Below are 21458 nucleotides of genomic sequence, written 5' to 3'. Positions count from 1 at the left end.
ACCCACAATGACGTCCATTCCAGGAAACAGCAAAAGATTAATAGTTTTAATAAAATTCATGTCAAACATTAAAATACTGAAATGGCAAAAAAGAAAAAAAAAACTTTTCTCTACATTTCTTTTTGAATTTATTTTTTATACAAATCACAGTGGTTCAAAAATATTACAAAATTTTCATTTCAAAACATTTTTTGCAAAAGCAGCAAAACATTCTGATTGTTGTAAAAAAATTTGAAAGCCCTTAATAGTTTGTGAGTGTGGTGTGCTCTTTCTCTTGCCTTTTATCGTAATAAACACAATAAAGTACGCAGTACATGTTATTAAGTTGTTTGAGACGATGGAAACAAAAGTGCATAACAATACTATACAGTATATATGATCCACTTAAAAAGTTACAGTATAGACCAGGGGGTTAATCACACCATGTCTCTCTATATGAACACCTCTCTTTTCTTATACATGAATCTAATGAAGAGATACAGTGTGATGAGTAGTTAGAAGATGACAGGTTATGTCCATCTGGGACGTGTATTAAATTTACAACACTTTATTGTACTTTGGAGAGTACCTACCTTCATTAAAGCATAATGCAGAATAATATAGAGCTAATATCTGCCTTCAATCCAATCAATCATTCACAGATGCAGTTCCCCAAATAAAAGGATACTGAAATAGTGGAAGCAATAGAGTGCACTACAGAATTTGTCTTAAAGACAAAGAAATTAAGTAGAGAAATGGAAAATTAAATGATATTTTGATTTGGATCAATAAAAACTGGTATATATATATATATATATACATATATATATATATGGACAGCATACTCATCAGACACATAATAATCGGCTACATAATACAATGTGCAGGCACCTGCAAAGGAAACGTTACTCTAAATTGCTGGTTTGCTGGGTTTCTTGGTTTATTTATGTCATCCGCTGTGTAGCTTTTGATGACGTCACATAGAGAACTTGAAAAGCTCTGTATGTAATCACTGGAAGAATTGACTCCAATAGACAGTAACTACTTTTTGCCTGAATAATAACATTAAAAAAACATAGGCCACTCCACATAAGCTCTAAGATGCTGTATATCAACCTACATTTATTTCTGCGTTCACATGTGTGTTACTTCTTGGCTTAACTGACTTTAATTTGTGCCCGGGAGGCTGTAAGTGCTGTGCCGTCAGCCTGAACAGAGCTAAAAGAGTGAAAATTCACTAAAGGCACAGGAGGAGAGAGACACCAGACACCAAAAACAACAACAACAGTAACAACAACAAAACCCCAATCCCCCCCCAAAAAAGTGTTCTCTCCATCACCAGGTGTCACATTAAAATAGGGAGATCAGGTCTGCAAGGAGGGAAGAACTGCTCCATCTCAAATAACAGAGGAAAATGTGACAGTAAATACACTGTGATCAAGATAGATATATAGATCAAGACAATACAAAGGAACTCTACCACCAGTGTGACAACACATAACTTTTGCCTGTAGGAGTCAGTGTTGGGCAAATGTTGAGCTAAATAAAATGAACAAAGCTTAGAGTTTTGGCTCTCCATCGCTCCCTCTCTGAAAATCAGAGTTTCTCAACTGCCTCTGGCCTGATACTCCCTTTCTCGATGTCCTGTCACCCCAAATTAGCTTTCAAATATAATTACTGTTATCAATATTAGTGTTTTTTTATGATTTCTATTTTATACATTTCCCACAACCCTGTCAACCTTCAGCGTTGTGATCCCCAAACAGAGTGACAACAACAAAAATTAAGAAACTGCTGTATATGTAACATATATCTAACTGCTGAAACATGCATCATGCCTTATACAATTCCTCTGTCATTACATGCAAACTAAATCCAAACATTATTCTTGGCTTTCAGCCGTTTAGTATCATATTCTTACACTTTGGATTATAAATCCTTGATTTCAACTGCTCTCTTTCTTTTTTTTAAGATTAAAGAAAAAAAATGACAGAAACAAGCTTCATTAAGTTTAGTAACTACAGTAACAGCACACATGGAGAGCTGTAACACTGCACCACAGGAACAGATCCTCTGCATTATTTTATCACGCTAGCCTGTGTAGTGTATCATTTAGAGCTGGATGCTACCTTCAGCTGTGCAGAGCTAATTTAGCCAAAAGGGCATGTGCATAAAGCCACATAGCGAGGAAAAGAGCCACTGTGGAGTTCAATGCGTACAAGACCTTAAAGAAGCTGAAGAAGTTGTGTCATCCATCTCTTCACTGAGATGTGGAGAATTTGAAAGACTTGAGTGGAAAAGTCATGCTACAATCTTCAGGTTTACAAACAATCTTACACAAGGATCAATCCATGCTAAGTGCAGAAAAAAGAGGTATAGTATAGACACACGAAAAAGTGCATTCCAACTCAAATGTCACTGTAATGACAAAGGTAGGCCAGAAATTAACTTCACTCCAAAAGTGGTTGCACCCTCCCAGCGCACAGGCCAGCCAGCGCTAATTAATAAAAAGCTTTGCTTTCTCAAAAACAGTGGTTTGGAAGTTATAATGCAATTGGTGTTGTTGCTACCACTCAGTCATCTGGTCAGTGGAAAAAAACTTAACCGTGACGTGAGTCCTGATTCAGAGAAAACACCTTACTCTAAGGCCAGCATATTTTACTATACTAAATAAAAAATTTAAAAGGCCATTTGTCTGCATGAAGTAAACAGAAGGCCAAAGGATTTTGCACAAGCAATCGTCTTAAAAATCCTTCAATAAGAATAATAGCTGAAGATGCATGAAGGATCACCACAGAAAATTTTACAGTTATGATCATGGCCATTGTCTACAGTGTCCTTCATGTCGCTGACTGCAGAACCAGTCTGCAGCTTTAAACTAAGAAGCTGCTAAAATCCCACTTTAGTTTCCAGTTTTGTCCATCTATAAGGCACCTGGACCAAGATAGGCTTAATGGGGACATACTAACCATTAACACCATTAAGACAAAAAGAGTCTATGAGAAACTTAAAAGAGACCTTGTAAGTTAATCAAAAACAGTCTTTCCTCTTCTTCAGGTCTCTTTTCTAAATTCTCAAAGCCATGCATTGGGATATTTTTAACTATCTATGAATTTATTCAGGATATGTGTAATCCTGACTGAAATATGCCCACTTTCACTCATTCTGGAGATGAAACAGCTCAATTTGCACTTGAGTCTCATGAGGCCCTACCCAACTTCTACTTCAGGAGCTGACAATGACTTTGCACGGTAGAACAGACCAGATGTCTCACACAATCTATCTATCTAGTGCCTGGGTAAAGCTGAGGGGCGCAAACCCACAAATAGAACAACGTGCTAATAGAAATTCATCAACACATCTTTTTTCTTTTTTTTTTCTCCACAATCAGTATGAAAGCCTGACAAAATTAGCACCCTCAAACAGGAAAATCAGATTTGCTCTCATACGCAGCAATATACTGAAACGCTTCTTGAAACAACAATCACGCCTCCGAATTCAATCTTGATTAACGAAGCAACGTAGATCACGTTGTTTTTGAATCAGAAAGCAGCAAAAAAAAAAAAAAGGTTTGTAACTGCTGTGGGCTAAATCAGACAGACGAAACCACACAATCTAAATATCAATGACCTATTATGACCTCTTACAGACTGTTAGTAAAGGAAGAAGAAACAATAAGGGTTAAAATGCTCCTATGTCAAAATTTAAAACCCCTCCTTAAATTTCTCCATTCTCTTTGCAGGTAAACACAAAAAAATACACAGATTCTTGAGTGTGTTCTTCCGAACACTGTCTTACTGTGTCTTCAGCACCATTTTCAAATTGAGCAACAGAAACGGAAGGCAATGTTCAGAAGTGACGGTTTTTCTCCTGACACCACAGATTAGAAACACCACCCATCCAAAGGATTCAAATATTTTTCTGCCTTCTTCTTCTCCTACAATCACTTTCACTTCTCTCTTACATCCCTTCTTCCTGAAAAAATAAAAATAAAAAAGAAAGAAAGGCAGGAAGGAGGCAGAAATAAATTGAAGAAGAAGAATCGCAGCTTTGGTATTAATAAATCAGGTGATATATAGTGTTTTGTTATAAATGCACTAATAACACTGCAGGTGCTGAAGTTTTTTTTTAACACTGCAAGGATTGAAGTTACACTGGCAATCTTATCAAATGAAAGTATAGTGCAGAAGACACAGGCCTAAAATCCATTAGTGTGAAAGATAGTGTCAGGGCCCTGAGCAGTGCTGCCCCTAGTGGTGTAGGGGTATAAAGGCAGGCTGGCTGAGGTGCTTCAGTGTAACATAGTGGTCGTGGACGTTACAAGCGCAGTTGTTTAATACTGAATCCATCATTCCTCCATGGCGGAGGTATCAAGTAAGGCTGGCCCTCTTTGCCCCTATCATTGCTGTGGTCATTTGAGGGTTTCGAGCTTTTTGTTTCGTTTTTGTTGTTTTTTTGTGGCTCGGTGTGCGCAGCAAAGGAAGTGCACGGGTGGGCGATAAACAGCAAGAACCACCACTTCGGGATCACCGAAGGCTATGATCAATCCTCTTGACAGGAGCATTTTAACGTACTAATTGTTTTAGAGTTCCCCCTTGCCAGCAAACCTCGGCTCTAGATTTACAATCACATCTCGTGTGGTTGTGACGGCAATCATCAGCTTCCTGGAAGTAGTATGCGCCATTTCACCTGATAAAAGTTTCCTAGAAGGCGCCAAACATTTAACAAAAAAAAAATGTTGGAATAATAATTACATTGTCAGTGTCAATTCCTAGGAATGCAGTGCTGGTTATTTTAAGGGGGTGGAAAATGGGCATAGGTCTGTGTGTGCGCGCTAACAGTCTGTATAGAAGTGAAGGCAGAGGTAAGCTCCCCCAAGAGAAGCCGCAGTGGTCAATGTGTAATAGTCATTAAGGTCAATGTGAAGGATGGAGACTGAGAGAAATAGAGAGCCCTTGCTCCCAGTCCAATCACTCACGCGGCTTAGACACTGTGAGTGCTGGTGGAGGGACCGAGCTCTTCTGGAGGGACAAAAGGGGCTGCACTGCAACCTCAGGCCATTATCAAACAGGGCGTTTGGGAAGCACTCAACTTGGAAGTATCACAATATACCGCACACATACAGTCACACCCCCATGCACATACCCATGAGTTGAATCCACACGTGTCACACAGGATAGCAAAATGCATTTGTGTGGTCACCCACACTTATAAAGAGGCACATACATTCCCCCAAACATGCTGACATCCAGGCATATTAGCTCTGAGGGTCATTTATCCACTAATAGAGGGGTTCGGGGTAATTCTCCTCTATATGTGTGGAGGTGGATGGGGAGGTGCAACTTTCCAGGTTGGGGCACTTTAAGAGACATGCGGAGAGGAGGATGGATGCCTCCAGAAACACCAGCCCCTTTTGGTGTGCTGCTTGCGCAAGATCTCTTCTTCACGTTCACGTTCCTTCTGGGAGCGCAGGTAGCGATCCTCTTCCTTCAGGAACCACACGGGTGGCCAGCGCTGCTTCTCAAAGTGCCTCTGGTTTTCTGCAGAGAGTAGAGCAAAAAAAGGCATGAAAAGAAAAGTCGCTGCAGAAAAAAAGCAACATGAAAACTCTCTGTGTCATTTCAAGATGTGCGCTGTCGGAATTAAAGAGTGGACGAGATCACCTTTTCTGAATAAAGGGACATTGTTTCATTTAATTGGTTTCATTTATTCAAAATGGAAATAACACAAAACTTTGGTTTTCTGCATTCAAATCATTTTAAGAAGAAATTATTTTAACTGTGATATAACTGACTGAAGATGTTTTCTTCGTCAAAAAAACAGTAGGTATGCTGCCTCAGCGCTTATCCAGACAAAAAAATATTTCAGCCCTCCCACTCCAACCAAATGTTTGTGATGATCATGTCACACTGTGCTGCAGTCCATTAGCAGTGTGTTTAACCCAGAAAATGTACATTCTTGTAGCACTGCAAGGCAAAATAAGGTCCCTACTTTTTTAACTGAGAGAAAAGCTACGTGTCTAAAAGGGATTTGAGCGAGGCAGTTTATTCTTTACCTGGAGACATGGCCTTCATATCTTTGGGAAACTTGCGGCAGATGCTGTTATAATTAGTACAGATGTGATGGAGACACCAAGCTGATAGCTGCTTTGCATTGTGGAACTGCAAAAAGAGAAGCAGAGGAGAAATGAGGAGTTACAGAGCTGAAAAAAATAGCATCACAATAAAAATATGGATTCCTCCTTTAGCGAAAATGAAAGTAATTCAGCATCATTAATGAATTATAAATAATTTGTTATTTAAAGGACAGACCTGTGCAAGTTCAAGGTAAGCCAACACCTGCCCATCGATGTCAATTCCTTTCACTGCCAGTTGGAGAAGCTCATCCACAGCGTGCTGCTCTGAAAATGCATAAAAATGGAAACAATCATGTCAGTATTTCCCATTTGCATGCAGCACTTGCACGTGGATATCTTTTCTCCCTTTCCTAAATTCTTAGTCTTTAAATCTGCACTAGATGCAAACAGAAGGCTATACGTAAAATGTTACAGAGTCACTGATAAAAGGAGCAAAGTGATAAAACACTATCAAACGCACGTTCTGCCACATGAAGTGAGAACAGGATATTTAAATAAGAGGACGTTCCTTCCTGTGCTCTCAATACGACAGAAAGGATTCCTACCGGTGAGGGCGACGAGACGTGGCAAACAGAGACGGTTGGCCAGAACGATTAGTTCCATGGGCTCCAGACCAGGACAAGGTGTCAGGAGGCCACAGTACAGGAACTCCAGCACCCCTCGCATACAGGCTGTACTGGTGTTAGGGATGGAGACCTGGAAATTTATCATATAAAGGGTAAACAGATCAAAAACAAGACATAAGATATAAAAAATGCATTGTAGACATTCATTTTCATTAGATATATGCTCACATGAGTGGTCCTTATGTCAAAAAACACTGCATATTTGTATGTGTCTTCTGTACTTACATTTTTGTGTTACGACAAAAAAACATGTTGGCAAATTCTGACATGTGGATTGTAATGTTTAGTAAAGGGTAAGGTTTCAGTAATACCAATGAAAGCATCGCTGTAGGTATCTGGAGGTAAAGGGCAGAGGACATACTGTTCGCATTCCCTTTGATCTTGGCTCAGATGAGGGCTCTATCTGGCTCGTGATGTAAGCAATAGGGCTAAAGCCAGATAAGCCCCACATACATACAACCGTGCTATGTGGTGCACAGGGACAACACAAACCTAGCCTCAATGTGCAGACTAAGACACTGACACAGATGAGATAGACTGTGGCAGCGTTCGTCAAAGAGATATACTATGTAGTTCATCTCATTAAGCCACACTCTGTTCTAATGATAAAATAATCTATGACATTTTATCTACTAACTGTTATCAACAAGTTAAGCTAATAATGAGAAAAAATAGCACTCCAGATTCTCACACTTAAAAAGTAGCCTAAAAAACAAGATACTTTAGGCTAATGTTTATAGTTGGGATATGGAGTCTTTTTCTTATACTAATTCTTAAGTAAAATGTTCAGCCATATTGACATTGACGCTTAGACCTGACCATGCTCCTTCTCCACCACTTTCGGGTGGTAAACGAACACATAAAAGCAAAACAGTCCTTTTTTAACGTCTTAATTACTGCAAGGCTATAACCAAATCCACAAACTAGATGACCGTCTGAGCCTGGGAAGGACAGGAGGAAGGATTATGAGAGTGATAACCTGACCTCTCCAGGAGCACTCTGCCTCAGTGTACCCACTGAGGCACTCACCACCCTTCACTCCTATAGCCAATTAGGAGAATGTCAGCTTAGTGTGACCTGTCGTTATGATAAAAAAGACACAACGTAGAGCTATGGGTGGCCTCACAGCTGGATCAGGAAGAATTAATAGATGGACAAAGTCACAGGTTCCGAAAATGTATGAATAAGATCTGTCGGCTCTACTCTTCTGTTTTCAGTTTGCCATCATAACTGTTCATTTTTAAGTTTAGTGAAATTTGCAATTACTTGCAAAGCTGCAATGACTAAAAATAAAAGTGCAAATGAGACATCCAGACAAAATTTCAACTCTATTCTTCCTGTTATATACAAAAAAGTAGTCAGGAAAAAACAGCGTGCAGCATAACCATCACCATAAATGTGACAGAAAAGGGTTAAAAGGGAGAAATTTTTTTCTCACGGTTAAAAAAAAAGGAGTCGATGCTGGCATTTTCTCTTTTTAAATGAGTATGACAGAGCTGCAGAGGCTCTCACACTTGATAGACTAGTCTTTTCTCAACATGTAATACTCCACCAGGATACACACTCCCAGGGTGAACACAAAACCACAGACACACACCTAGTAAGTAATCCATGGGTGTACCATGACACAATCAGCGGTCTATCCACAGACACAGCAAACCACAAGAGGTGTCTTTTGACTTGTGCCTTTTGAACAGTACACAATAGAGAAAATTACACCCAGATCACCTTTGAATTCACAAAGAAAAGAAAATCCTTAATGTATGAAATCATTGTACCAATGTTATACTAAAACCAATGCCACAAAAAGTGATGCAGATTTTAAGCACATTTTTTGTGAGACTCAACTTAATGCTGCTCTGCACAAGTCAAGAATAGCTGTGCAATCGCAGTGCAGCATGAACACCGAAATGTGTGAGCACAAAAATACAGAGAGGGAAGTGTGCCATGGGCATAAAAATAGAGAAACACATCTCTAATCACATGATGCTCTCCCACTTAGAGTTAGGGATTATTAATTTATATATATTTCACAAATATATAAAATACTTACTTCAAACTAATGTGATGGTAACATGATAAGGCTGTTTATTAGCAATGTATTGCCTGTATAAAATGTATCTAGTAGATGCTAATAAATGTACAATGTACAAAAGTAGCTTTTAGATAATGATAATGTATTATCACCAGATTAATCAGATTCTTTCTTGTCATATTCAGATTTTTAAATTAATTTTTATAAAAATATCACATCATGTTAATACGTATGTCAAATGTGCACAATGTTCAGGACGATGTGACTAAAGCTAGATCATCTGCTGTTTCAGGGTTGAGCAGTTGTATTGTGTCATGTTCTGAAAGTTCTGCTTCTATTTAAAGACCAGTGTTTGGGGTTTTTAATAGTGTGGTTTAGCATTCACTTCATATGCGCAGCTCACAGGAAGTAAGACACATCAGAGCATGGTAACTTATGGTCATGTAGCAAATTTGAAAGAAGCAACTTTAAAAGTCAGCAAGCAAAGCAGGAAGTGCAGCATCCTGGTGAGATAAACAGCAGCTTACAAATTAGGAGTAAAAAACCCATGTATTTAAGATAAAGCAAATCAGCAAGCAAATAAAATAAAATAAAACAAAACAAAACAAAACAGCTGTTCATAAACAAAATTGCTGACAGCATCATTGTCCGGTCAGTCTTTGAATCTTTGTGTCCGGACCACCTGTCCTCTACGTGCTGCCAGCCTCATGCCATTAACATGAACTGTTTAGTGTAACCATAGACACCAGCAGCCTACCACCAGCAGCAAACACTGCGTCCCCTCACTGATCCCGATGTCCTGTTTTCACTAGTGACAACAATAGCTGCAATGGTTGTTTTTGCACACAGACTCATGTGGTGTGTTCCAGAAAGAAATCCCATCCATCTGCATGTGCAAACAACAAAACAAGCAATGCTTTTCTTGACCACAGCTTTATTTTTACCAATTGCTTCAGTTCCAGAAAACTTCCAGAACTTCCAGGGGACTGGGTAACCTAAACCTGCTGACCTTGACAGTAACCATACCCATTGGGATCTGGTTCAGCAACACTGTCCAAGGAGTATCAACTCAATGGCAGCCTTTAACTTCCTCTCTGGTTATGTCAGACACATCCTGCACCCAGTAACCTCCTGAAGCTAAACCTCGGGTGATTGCATAAGAAGTCTGACTAAATTTTACTACCCAGAAAAATTTTATGAGAATTTCCCTGGGGCTCACCAGAAGATGAGAAGAGTTAGTGCAAAATCCTCATTCTGTTATGACAAATTTGAGCCTTCAACCTATTGACACAACACCGATACGCTGTGGTTTGCGTCAAACCACAAAAAACAGGAAGTCAGACTCAAAAAGTTCACGTCTGTGTCTTTGTATGACTGCATATTTGTTTTTATGTATACAGGCTATAGACATAAATAGCCCGCTCTAATATAATCAGTGTAAATCATTACATTTTAAGGCAAATAATAATGCTTGTATATGAGTTAGGATAAGCCAAGCAGTACTCATGTGCAGGAAATTTGTGTATACGGAGGTGCGGACGTGTGAATTATTATGTAGGTCAATTCTCATGAGCCGTACAGAGTTTCAACCACAACTACAAGTAAGTAAAAGGTTTGTAGGGCAATCTGATAGCATGGCTATAATAAAGCACTCAAACAGCAATGCAAATTTCTGCACTCTTTATGAAATAACCATTTCAAGATACACTGGTTTTCAAAAGTTTCTAAAAAATAAAACAAAAAGAAATATCTAATATAGCTCAAGTGTTCTTTGCATCTCTTTTCTAGAGAGCTTATCCAATTAAAGGTTGTTGGAGCCTATCATACCTGCTAGAAATGGGCTTTGGTACACACGTAAATACCCTGTTATTATAAACATAAATTATTTAATATTAGTCATGCTATTAGCCATAAACTGGCATTTATAACATTTCTAATCAATTTCATCAAAACATTTTGGAACATTGCAAAGTGGCCTTAAAAAAGTGTCTTGCTAGTTGTGAGTTACTACTGGGAATTTAACAGGATTTAGGACACGGACACTCGATCCCTTCTCAAATCTTAAAGGTAACTCCATCCTCGACTTTTTCCCACTTTGTCTGAGCTCACCTCCTCAATGTAACTTTCCATGAAAGAGCCACGGAACATGGCCGCCATCCAGTCGCAGCTGGAGATAAGCAGGGGCTTGTGGCCTGGGAGACAACCATCATCCAGTCGGAACACCACATCTAAAACCGGGGCGGAAAAGAGCGTTCATCTCGTGGTATGCCACAGAAGCCCAAGCTACAGAGGGGGAAAGACGGACAAGGCAGACGCCCAGACACACACAAACACACACGCAGACAGACAGGAGGCCAGACAGACACACACAAAGACACAGGTAGACAGACAGAGAGATAAATTGACAGGGGGACAGAACAGCTTTTGACATAGAGTAAGGGAAGGAGAGTAGATGCAAGGATCACAGAGAAAAATCCTGTGCAAACAAGAGCTTTGATAGAGGAAATGTTTAAGTGACATGAAAATACACTAGCTTCTCCACTGGGGTTCTTAACGTGCCACATGTTAAACTACATCTGTCTTTAATTGAACATTTAATAAGTCATGGGACCATTTCTGCAATTTTTAGATTATTGAAAACTTAGATCCACTAATGTTAATAACGAACACGACACAGACAGTATAGAAAGTAATGAAATTGAGCAAGGGTTTTTTTTTTTTTTGTCGGAAATGTCAGATGTTCACCATTAGCTGGAAACACTGTGGCAACATGCATACACAACAGCTCAGGAGGGAGGGATGACGACAACACAACACAAATACAGGATACACATAACACCGAACACAAAAGAATGTGAAGCAACAGTCAGTCATTAAAATGTTTTGACTGTGACTTTGAAAAACATATGAATGCATTTTGCATAGTAAGTACTACATGGAAAGGGAATGACCAAATGTAACACAGGGTGTACATTTTCGGAGAGTGAAAGAGTGCTGTTTCCTGTCTTCGTCACATGGTCTCCTCAACAACCTCTCGTAACCCTCATTCACTTCTCTTCCCCACACAGACACATGTATACCCAAACACAGACAGACAAAAAAACACATACTGATGCATATATGGAAAGCATATACAGTACAAAAAGACCAGTGTTACTGAAAGCATCAAGCCAGTGAGCGGATGGCATTGTGGTTTACCAGCAAATGTCCCCTTATTGAGACACTCCTTGATGCGGTTGGCTCTGCGGACGTGGAAGGCCTTGGTGATCTCCTGGTTCATGAAGCTTTCTCTGTTCAAAACATTGGCCACCATCATTCGCAGGTCAAACACCTCAAGTAGCTCCGCGATGGTGGCGACCTGCATCAGATCTCCTCGACCCTCATCCAAACTGCCGGTGTATAGGTACTGAAGCACGGCCTAGAACAAAAACCAAAGAGAGGTCAAATATACAGAGCTTTGGAAAGATGAAATCTTTGTTTGTTTGTTTGCTTCTTTTGACAATCTAAGGCTTTAAACTAAAATAATGGTGCAGAATATCTCACATATTCCGATCAATAAAATGATTTTCTCAGCAACGGTGTTTTAACTTCATCACCTTGAATGGCTCCTCCTGTATAAGTGCATCCATGGCTACCACAGTCATGAGTCGTGGGTGTCCAGTCACGGGATCATCTACGTGCTCCAAACAAACACTCAAGAACCCCCTTCCCCATCCTGAAAGTGCTCGCCCGGTCCCTAGTGCTCCCAGGGAGTACTGGGCTCGAGAAGGAAGTGCATTATCACTCTGGGAAGTCCTCAAAGAGCCCTGCTGGCGCAGCTGGGGTTGATTCAGGCCTCTCACTCCTCCGTCAACCCCATCTTTATCAATATCTAGGCTCTTAGTACGTCCAGCTTGCTCCTTGGCTCCTCTCCGGCTCTGCTCGTCTTCCTCCCCGCTCTCCGATTTTTCCTTGCTCTCCTGTTCCTCCCCCCATGGCCCGGTACACGATCCACCGAGATCAAGGGTGAAAAGGTCATAGAACTTGGAGCAGGATGTAGCCAGATAGACTTTGTGTGCAAAAACTCGAGTAGTGCCACCTTGCAGAAGGAAAAGAACATCCGCACACAGTGGCTGACAGAAAAGGGAGTCGGGGCCCTCGCCGTCTGTTAGAGGCGGGTCTGGGATGCCCACTATGGGGCGTGGTGGCCGAGGAGGCAGGAATGGCGCCTGGAGGAGGGGCCTCTGGACCTTCTTCAGGTGCGACTTCCAGAACTGCAGATGTCGACGGGAGATAAGGGCAGCACGGATTGCATTGTCAAAAACATCTTTGACACCGAACTGGGCAACGATGCTGGTCTCATAGTAGGGAATACCAAGTTCTTTTGCCACCTCGTGGCCTCTCTCTGGAGGAAGGATATCTGTAGGTTTGATGGGTCTGTGAGTGAGAAAGACATAACAATCATAATGATGACAGCAGTCAGATAAAGAACTGCAAGCAATATAATTAGGTGCACAAAACAATGCTATAAGAAAGCTGTATTCATCTCAGTGCTAGTTTTAAGAACAGCTAACATGATGTCACTGATAACATCAGTGCAAGCCAATCTTTTTCAAAAGAGCAGAAAATTGACTGTTTTAACCGTTTTAACTTTTCTTCACAACACAAAGCAAAAACGCATTAAAATTGCCTCATTTATGGTGATTTAGTTCCTGCTGCTGATTAACCAGGCATGCACATCTCACTGAAGCCACAGGGTCAAGGTTCCCTCTAAACCTGTCTGTTAATGCCTAATGAAAAATGCAACTCACTTGGCTAGCGGTCGGCGCGCACGGTTAACAGCATCCAGGTCGGCGTAGCGCAGATCCAGCTGGCAACCAACCAGGATGATGGGCGTCCGGGGACAGAAGTGCTTGATCTCCGGGAACCACATGGTGCGGACGTGGCGCAGGGAATTGGGATTAGCCAGAGAGAAGCAAAGCACCACTACATCAGACCTAAAAGGGTGGAGAGAGCAGGGGTGAAAAGAATATCAGTGATCTCTCAAAAGGCAGAAAGAGAGGAGGGCTGGTTTGTTATGTCATGAGCAGAAGATGCCAGTCATCAGAAGACATGTGGTCTTTGATGGCATCAAGGAGACAGAGATAAAAAAAAGGGAAATGAAAAGGATCGGTGCTGATTCAACGGACGTCTTGTCAAGTTTATGCTTAAAACATACATGTGTGGATGAAGCTTTTTTGAGCTGCTGCAAGGCACTGCAGGAGCATGGACGGTGCCAGTGAGAAAGCTGGGGTCAGAAGACGTGTGTGCGCGGGTGGGTCTGTGTGTCTGTGACTCTGGGCCTCTGGGCTGGTGATTTGTCTGGCCTGCCCCTCTCTCTCTCTCCCTCTCTCCCGCTCTCTCTTACGTAAATCTCCATAAGCCCTTCAAGGCTACATGGACCACAAAGAGAAAGCTAAGAATAGATCAAAATACACACACACACACAAACACACACACACATATACACACATGGAATTTAATTTTCTCATTTTCTGATGTGTTTGAGCAGGCAGACGGCAGCACTTACAGCTGTTCTCCAGAGTTGAAATTTCTGTGACATGTTGGTGCAGGCATTTCTCTTTCTAGGTAATGTTTGACTGAGCTTCGTGCCAGCGGGATGGATCATTTAGTGCCTGTGCAATGCTGACGAGGCAAAAATGCTCAATTGCTAAATGATCTGCTCCTCACAACAGCGCAACAACACAGGACTTCTGATCCCAGCAGCACAAGACTACTAAAGACTTATGTAATTTGTGCGCTAGATTAAGCATCGCTGATAACTTGAAGATAATTAAATATACATATGTTCCAGTTTTTGTCAGGCACACATTGTTCATCAGACAGTGGGAGAAAAGCCCATTAATGAGCCTGAGAGGATCATTAAATGCCACTTAAACTTGTCTATTTCCCTTGGCAAAATACCTTTGCTCCAGAAAATATGACCCACTTTAATGAGCACACAAAGGCAGCACTGTAAGAAATCAAAATATACTGACTACTTGACTAAAACGTGAAAATCTTTTAACAGGAAGCATCCTTGAAGAAGAGGGACAAACAGCTTAATTTGCAAGTAACACATAAAGGCAGCTAACCTGACATCCCCTCTTCTTTAAAGGAAATGAAACCGAACTACACTAAATCAACTGTGACATTTTCTGCAGTGCAGACACAGGTTCCATAGTCCTCTTTACTTTCACTACATAATCTCTGAAAAGCTTCTACTGGCAAGGATGTAATATACAATACTGAAGTATTACATCACTGCTCATGCTCTCTCTCTCTCATACACACACACAGGAACTCCCATTTGCACTTTGCACAAGGATCATTGCCACGGCTTAGGCTATTTCAGGTCATGTTATGTGTACATGCATCGGATCTCGTGGTTTGTTTGTATGTTTTTCCATTTAAGATCTAGGTCTTGCTGCGTGGTCAACGACCCACTCTAACTTTACTAAAGCAAGTGGCACCATATAAATGCAAACGGTAAAGTCTTTTTAATTCGTTCATAACAAGTTGTAGTGTCTTCGTTAATGCTGTTTCTGGACTGACAGGCAATCCTATTAACACTAAAAACATAATGTAGATTATGTAACTAAAATGCGAATGCTACTCATTGGGATTAGAATACAAAAATTGTCAGTACATAATGGCTTGTGTTAATATACATTCAAATATAAATGCATAAAAATGTGTTTTCTTTTTGGACACGTGATATATCCACAACACAGGTCATCCTTTGTCATAAAATGGCAGATAAATAAGTACAGATATATATGGAGTATATGTTTTCTCCTATCTGCATTTTGTGAAGACCTGCCCCAGTCTGCCTCTAAATGTACACACAAAGTGGATTTGTATCACACTGGCAAATCATGCTGGAAGTGCTTCAATCTCTAACTTTTTGTTTTTTAACATTTCTGAATCTCTGCTGAATGAAAAACTTTTTAACTTGACCTATTTTCACTCTGTGTTTATTTTCCCAAGCTGAGTGTTCCTCTTCTAACAAGCCATGTGACAATCTGGGTATCATTTGACAATGTGATGTTTTGAGTTTTGATATCAACAAAAGGCTGGGTTAGGAGGTAGCAAAGTGTCAAGGGCACAACGGAGCCTTATGATGTAAATTCAGTTAAGGGAATGAGAGAGGAGGGGGAGGTGAGGTGAATCAGAGGAGCCTGAGGACAGGATGGAGAATAAAGCGCGGCCCAGATGAATGGAATGGGAGAGAAGGAGGATGAGTGGGAGGGGAGCCAGTGACACCGGGCACGGAAAAAACAGCTGAGCTGGCGTTGTGTTTTTATCAGCTGACTGCAGGCTGACAAAGCATACAGGGCATGCAGACAGACACATGCACACACGCACGCACACACCAAAACATATACAAATAGAGGCATATCAATGTGCACATGTACAGATACTTTGGCCTAATTTGTATCATAGCAGCAAAACAAGAACAAAATTAACAAATGAACTACATGCTATTTGACAATAAACACACACGTAACCTCTCACTCAAACACACCTGACACAGGGACAAGGTGACCTGATACACAAAGTGCATACACCAGCCTAATCAGTGTGATCCCAGTGTTTTTTTTAATTAAATTACACTAAATTGCAAAACAGATCTAAAACAAATTCACATTTTCTGGCTTTTTCTTATTTAATGGTTCAGGTTTTAAAGCGTGAACCATCTGAATCTGGCCTGAGACATTCTAAAATAAGACAACTCGCCAAAGAATATCTTAAGGAAACTTTATTTTAACAAAACGAAGGCTAATGACCGCAATGACTCGGCACTTCTGCTTAACTTACCTTACGTATGACTGAGGGAGGGATCTGGGTTTGTTTGCTTTTCTTAAGGATCTTTTTTAAGGATCCACCCATTGTTGGTAAAACATGCAGCAGAGTACAATATAGAGTACAGTAGCCTTTTTAAGCATGGTTAAAATGTATCCTTTCTTTTTTTTATTGTTCAGTTTGATGTCGCTGTTTGATGTCGCTGGCCATCAAATGTGTGAATCGAATTTCTATCTGCTGAATTTTGCTTTGGCAATAAGTACTTTTGCATTTCATGCCAATGAAGCAGCTTTGATAGAGGCACGGGAAATAAGAGGATATAGCGATGATCCAATCACGTCTGAGGGAGGAGGGATGTGACAGCTTGAGAGCAGAGTTCAACTAAAAAAGCATGGCAGCTGGATTACACAAAAAGCAACTTTTGGGTGAGGGAAAGTTACACTGACATGTTTCTGTGGGTGTAATAGATTGGTTGCATTCTGCCGAAGAAGCCAACAATGAATTTGGTGATATGTTAGCCCACGTAAATTGTGTTAATGCCTTACAAACTACACAGCCAACACAAAGCAATTTCGTGGCAGCGCCAATTAAAATGTGAAACTAGAACACACTTTAAGATAGTTAACCTTGTGGTCAGCCAACAAATGGTGTTACTGGGTCAGTAACGAAGTTGGGGCAAGCGGATAGCTTCAAACTGTGTTTGTGTGTATGTGTGTGTGTGTGTGTGTTTTTTTTTTCACTGAGTGTATCTGCTCACCTGCCATAGGCAAAACGTCTGTCTTTGTGATGATCCCCGAATGTGTCCCATAACCTCAGGGACACACTGACTTCATCCACTACATCACGAGATCTCTCTAACACCTGCAACACAGACAAATATTTCTGTAATCAGGTCAAAAGCTCTTAACTTTATTCTGAGATGTTTCAAAGGATTGTTTAAGCACTCAGCTAATTTAAAACTAAGCACAACAATGTCAAGTGGCCTGCACAACATTTCAGTGTTGATAATGCATTACTTAATTTTTATACATATGTGTAACTACTATAGCCTGTGTTTCAGTCTCTGTACAATGCCCAGAACTGTACCCAAGTCTGTCTATGCAGCTCTTTCCGAACTGTGTTTGACTCTGTGTGCATGTACCCACCTCCTGGCATACACGGTACTGGTCGATGGCCCAGACGGTTGGCACGTGGGTGGCAAGCAGCTGATACTGTGTGAGGGTGGCATTGCAGGCCCGGGCACAGATTAGCCTGGTCTTGCCTACTGCATTATCCCCTACCACCACACATTTAATGGTTTCCACATTGGGCCGCTCATAGTCTGTGTCTATATCCATGGAGAGGGCCCTGGAAAACACGAGAGAAGAGAGAATCAAAATGAAAAGTGGTTAATTCAACAGTCATGAAAAACAAAAATAAAACAGCATTTGATAAAGAACCACAGGAAGAATGACACTGCATTTTGACACTGACAACAACAGGCATCAGGCACAGTAGCCGCTAACTGTCGCCCAACCCAGCCTAGGGGAGCTTTGTTAAGGATCTAAGCCCCCATAGCTGTGCTGCCCAGTGTATTCAGGCTTCTGCCAAACCCCTCAACAGAACACATGGTTCACAGGCTGAGCAAAAGAAGGACCACAGAGCTATTTCTGTAACAGCACAGAGAGAGAAACAGAGAGAAGGGGGAGGAGGTGGATGGACAGAGGAAGAAGAAAGAGACTTCCCTGGAGTTTACTGTTCTTTTCTCCCCCTTTCTGCTCCTCTTTTGAATCACTCAGAGCATTTTCATTTTAGAGAAAACATAATGCGAGATGATGAAATCTAAGTTGGCTGTGCAAAAAAAAGGGAAGTATAAACCCCCAAACCTTTCTAATGAGCATTTTTGGTCTTTCATGCATCATCATTCGTCTTCTCTTGGCGTCAAAGATATTCAGTATAAATTAGATAAAAGGGTTAAAGAAAAAGAAAAAAACAACAACAATGTGGCAGCCATGTATGACCACCTGTCACCTCTGTACTTAACCTTGGTGCAAAACGGAAGTACTGCACAGGTCAGCTGACTTCCTCTTTTAAAACCAAACATCACTCTGAAAAGCTTACCAAAATCCCCTTTCCATAAACTGCTTACAAACATTTCTGACATGTCAACACACATGTTAATACCCATTTTAAAACATTCCTGGAGAAATCTGTGCTGTTACAAAACTGACACCACTGCCACCCCACACCACAGACGCAGTTCAGTCTGTAGCCAGCTAATCGGTCCATTCGGGGTTGCGACTTATTCAAAACCCAAACCAAGGCCCCCGTAAATAGAGCATCTGAAACATTTATAAAGGCTCTGGTTTGTTATTCCAATGACGTGGATGCCAGTGCAACACTTCAGTCCAGCAGTGACAGACACCAGCAGCTAAAAATGGCATCTATTCATCAGACACATGAGCCACGTGTGCGCCCTGCTATTCAGCCATGAACTGCTCTCAGTGTAGCCATACACCTTCACTTCATCTATATCACCGTTGCTTTATTTCCCTCGAGACCTAAGACATCGATTTTCTTTGTCAACAACAACAAAAAAGGCTTGACGTTTTCCAATTTCCTGTTAGAAGGGGGTCCCGTTTACGTCAGCCAGGAAGTACAGAACAGAGATTCTTCTTTTGTTTACCTGAGCTGTCAAAGAAGCAGCTTCCTGAACGCTCCATGTGGATTTATGACTTTCAGAGTTAAAAATATCCTTTTCCCTTGCCACCTTAGCTGTCACACCTTCAGACGCACGTACAACAGGTAGAGGAGAGAGATAGAGGAAGCAATAAAAAGATAGCGCAACCTGGCTGTTACCTAACAGCTTTTTGGCTAATGGTGATGGCAGCAGGCTTCTTAGTGCTGTTTTTAGAAAACTAAACAAGGATAAAGGGCCAACTGTGAATCCTGACTTACTACAAGTGGTTGTCAGCGATATGTGCCAAAGGACATTTGAATTGAGTGTACCAAAAATGGCAGTGACAAACGGGGGATCCAGACGTGATGTACAGTACTGTTAAATCCTCTCTGTTTCCAGTGAAACAGTGGATAGCCAGAAAATAATGGCAAGATAGAAAAAGCCAGGGAGGGGATTATTAGTATTAGAGAGAACGAGAGGCACTGTCAACCCAGCATTAGAACCAGAAATTCATGCTACAGGGATCAAAAGGATGGGACCGGCAATAACCAAGGCTTTTCAGGAGAACAAATCACAAATTTTCCTGCTGATGCTTTGATATGTGTGAATATGTGTGATTCCGTAAAAAAGGAAAGAAAGTTAAATACAAGGGAGATATCAGAGTACGGTGTTAAATCCTTTACTACTGGCCTGCAGGACTATGTAAGTCAGTGTGTGTGTGTGCATGAGAGAGTGCGTGCATGTGCATGCAAGCACTGATATAACCAGAAGGCAGCGTTGGTGGTGGCGTGGACAGTTTCTCAGGGGGATCAACAGTACCTGACTCCCAGATATCATCCTCCATCTGAGGATCTTCACCGAGGCCCCAAGCGAGTTCGGTCATGTGTTGGTTAACAAGCGTAACACAACTGTCTACTCATACACCACTGCGCTTGGCAGATACACACCTGCTCACAGGTTTATATTTAAACCGCCTAAGCGTTCCTAGACTCCAACAATTATTTTTAATTGCATGACTGGAGGATGAACATAAGCCAGAGACTATGGAAGCAGGAGACTTGTGCAGCTCAGAGGAGCGGAAAGTGTAGCTGTAGAGCTCAGGTTTCATTTTTAGCCAGTGAACTATAGTGAACTGTACACAGATGTCTAGACTTCATCTGCTGGCCAGTGTGATTTTTCCATGTTAGCTAGCAAAGGTGTCTAAAAGGACAAAGACAGTTTGCAATGTAAAACAATGAGACAATGAGTCACTGTTTTATTTTTTCGCTATGTGTGCATGTTTTTCTGACACTTTTAAGGACATATTGATATTGCGTAGGCATCAGCACATTGATAGAAACACTGTGACAGGGACTCAAATGCCCACTCAACACACAAACATGACCCTTCTAGTTAATTCTGGAATGTCATGGATTTAGTCAGCGCGTGCACGCGTGCAAGCCTGCATGCATGCCCAAAGAGACAAGGAAACTCATGCATAATGTGTGTCTTTGTATAGCTTTTCTTTAAGGCCACACAGCCCTTAAAGGAGAAATGAAAGAAGATAAACACATCTTGTCATCTTCCTGTTTAGTTTATCTGTACACAAACTCACTGGCTCTTTTCCAAATCCTTCTATTTACCCTTCTGTCTGTGTGGGTTATTTGTTTTATTCCAGCTGTACCCTCTCTAGCATACTTTTGGACCAGCTGACAAACTCCCTCACTTTATTTCCACTCTGCATTTATTCCCTAAATATAATGCTCCAGTTCACAGTTCTTCCATCCTTCAGTTCACTCATTGTCTTCTAGTAACCTTTCTCCATCTCCCTTGTCTCCTCCCACTTTTTCTCCCAACGGCATACTTTCCTCCACCCTTTTTTTCAGCAGTGATCTATCATTCTATGACCTTTTTGGATGTAAGTCAAGGAGCAGTATTAATCAAATATACACCCCCCCTCCCCAGTTTCTCTGTTATGTAACACCTATAGTGATCCACTGGCAGCAACCAGTTATCCCAAAACCTTAACACCCCACCCCCCATCTGCCTCTTCTTCCTTGGGGCTAGAATTCACCCCGATGCCAGCGTTGAAGCCGGCTGCCACTTTGCTCTCTTCAACCACTCACGCAAAAAAAAAAGAAGTGAAAAAAGAGTGACCCCAAAAACCACCCATTCAATGCATGGGTCAACACTTGGGCACTCACACAGAGCTATGGGGCT

At 41.2% G+C, this 21458-nt stretch overlaps 1 protein-coding gene across 4 annotated transcripts in view; it reads right to left on the bottom strand.

The window, feature by feature from the left end:
- Window positions 1–17: 17 nt before the first annotated feature.
- The window catches only part of rhobtb4 (Rho related BTB domain containing 4), a 42556-nt gene continuing 21115 nt past the window's right edge, over window positions 18–21458 (bottom strand). For all 4 annotated transcript variants that reach the window (XM_063490778.1, XM_063490776.1, XM_063490777.1 and 1 more), the window contains 10 exons: window positions 17746–17947; window positions 17358–17461; window positions 13567–13752; window positions 12373–13192; window positions 11975–12194; window positions 10886–11004; window positions 6661–6811; window positions 6291–6379; window positions 6035–6140; window positions 18–5519 (listed from right to left, as the gene is read on the bottom strand). In XM_063490778.1, coding sequence (XP_063346848.1) covers window positions 5341–5519; window positions 6035–6140; window positions 6291–6379; window positions 6661–6811; window positions 10886–11004; window positions 11975–12194; window positions 12373–13192; window positions 13567–13752; window positions 17358–17461; window positions 17746–17937 — 2166 coding nt within the window. In that variant the 5' untranslated portion in view covers window positions 17938–17947 and the 3' untranslated portion in view covers window positions 18–5340. The remainder of the gene's footprint in view (window positions 5520–6034; window positions 6141–6290; window positions 6380–6660; window positions 6812–10885; window positions 11005–11974; window positions 12195–12372; window positions 13193–13566; window positions 13753–17357; window positions 17462–17745; window positions 17948–21458) is intronic.

Source organism: Pelmatolapia mariae, linkage group LG12 (genome assembly GCF_036321145.2).
Source record: "Pelmatolapia mariae isolate MD_Pm_ZW linkage group LG12, Pm_UMD_F_2, whole genome shotgun sequence".
Lineage (NCBI taxonomy): Eukaryota > Metazoa > Chordata > Actinopteri > Cichliformes > Cichlidae > Pelmatolapia > Pelmatolapia mariae.
Note: the sequence above shows the minus strand (reverse complement) of the source record. Positions and strands in the feature narration are given on the sequence as shown.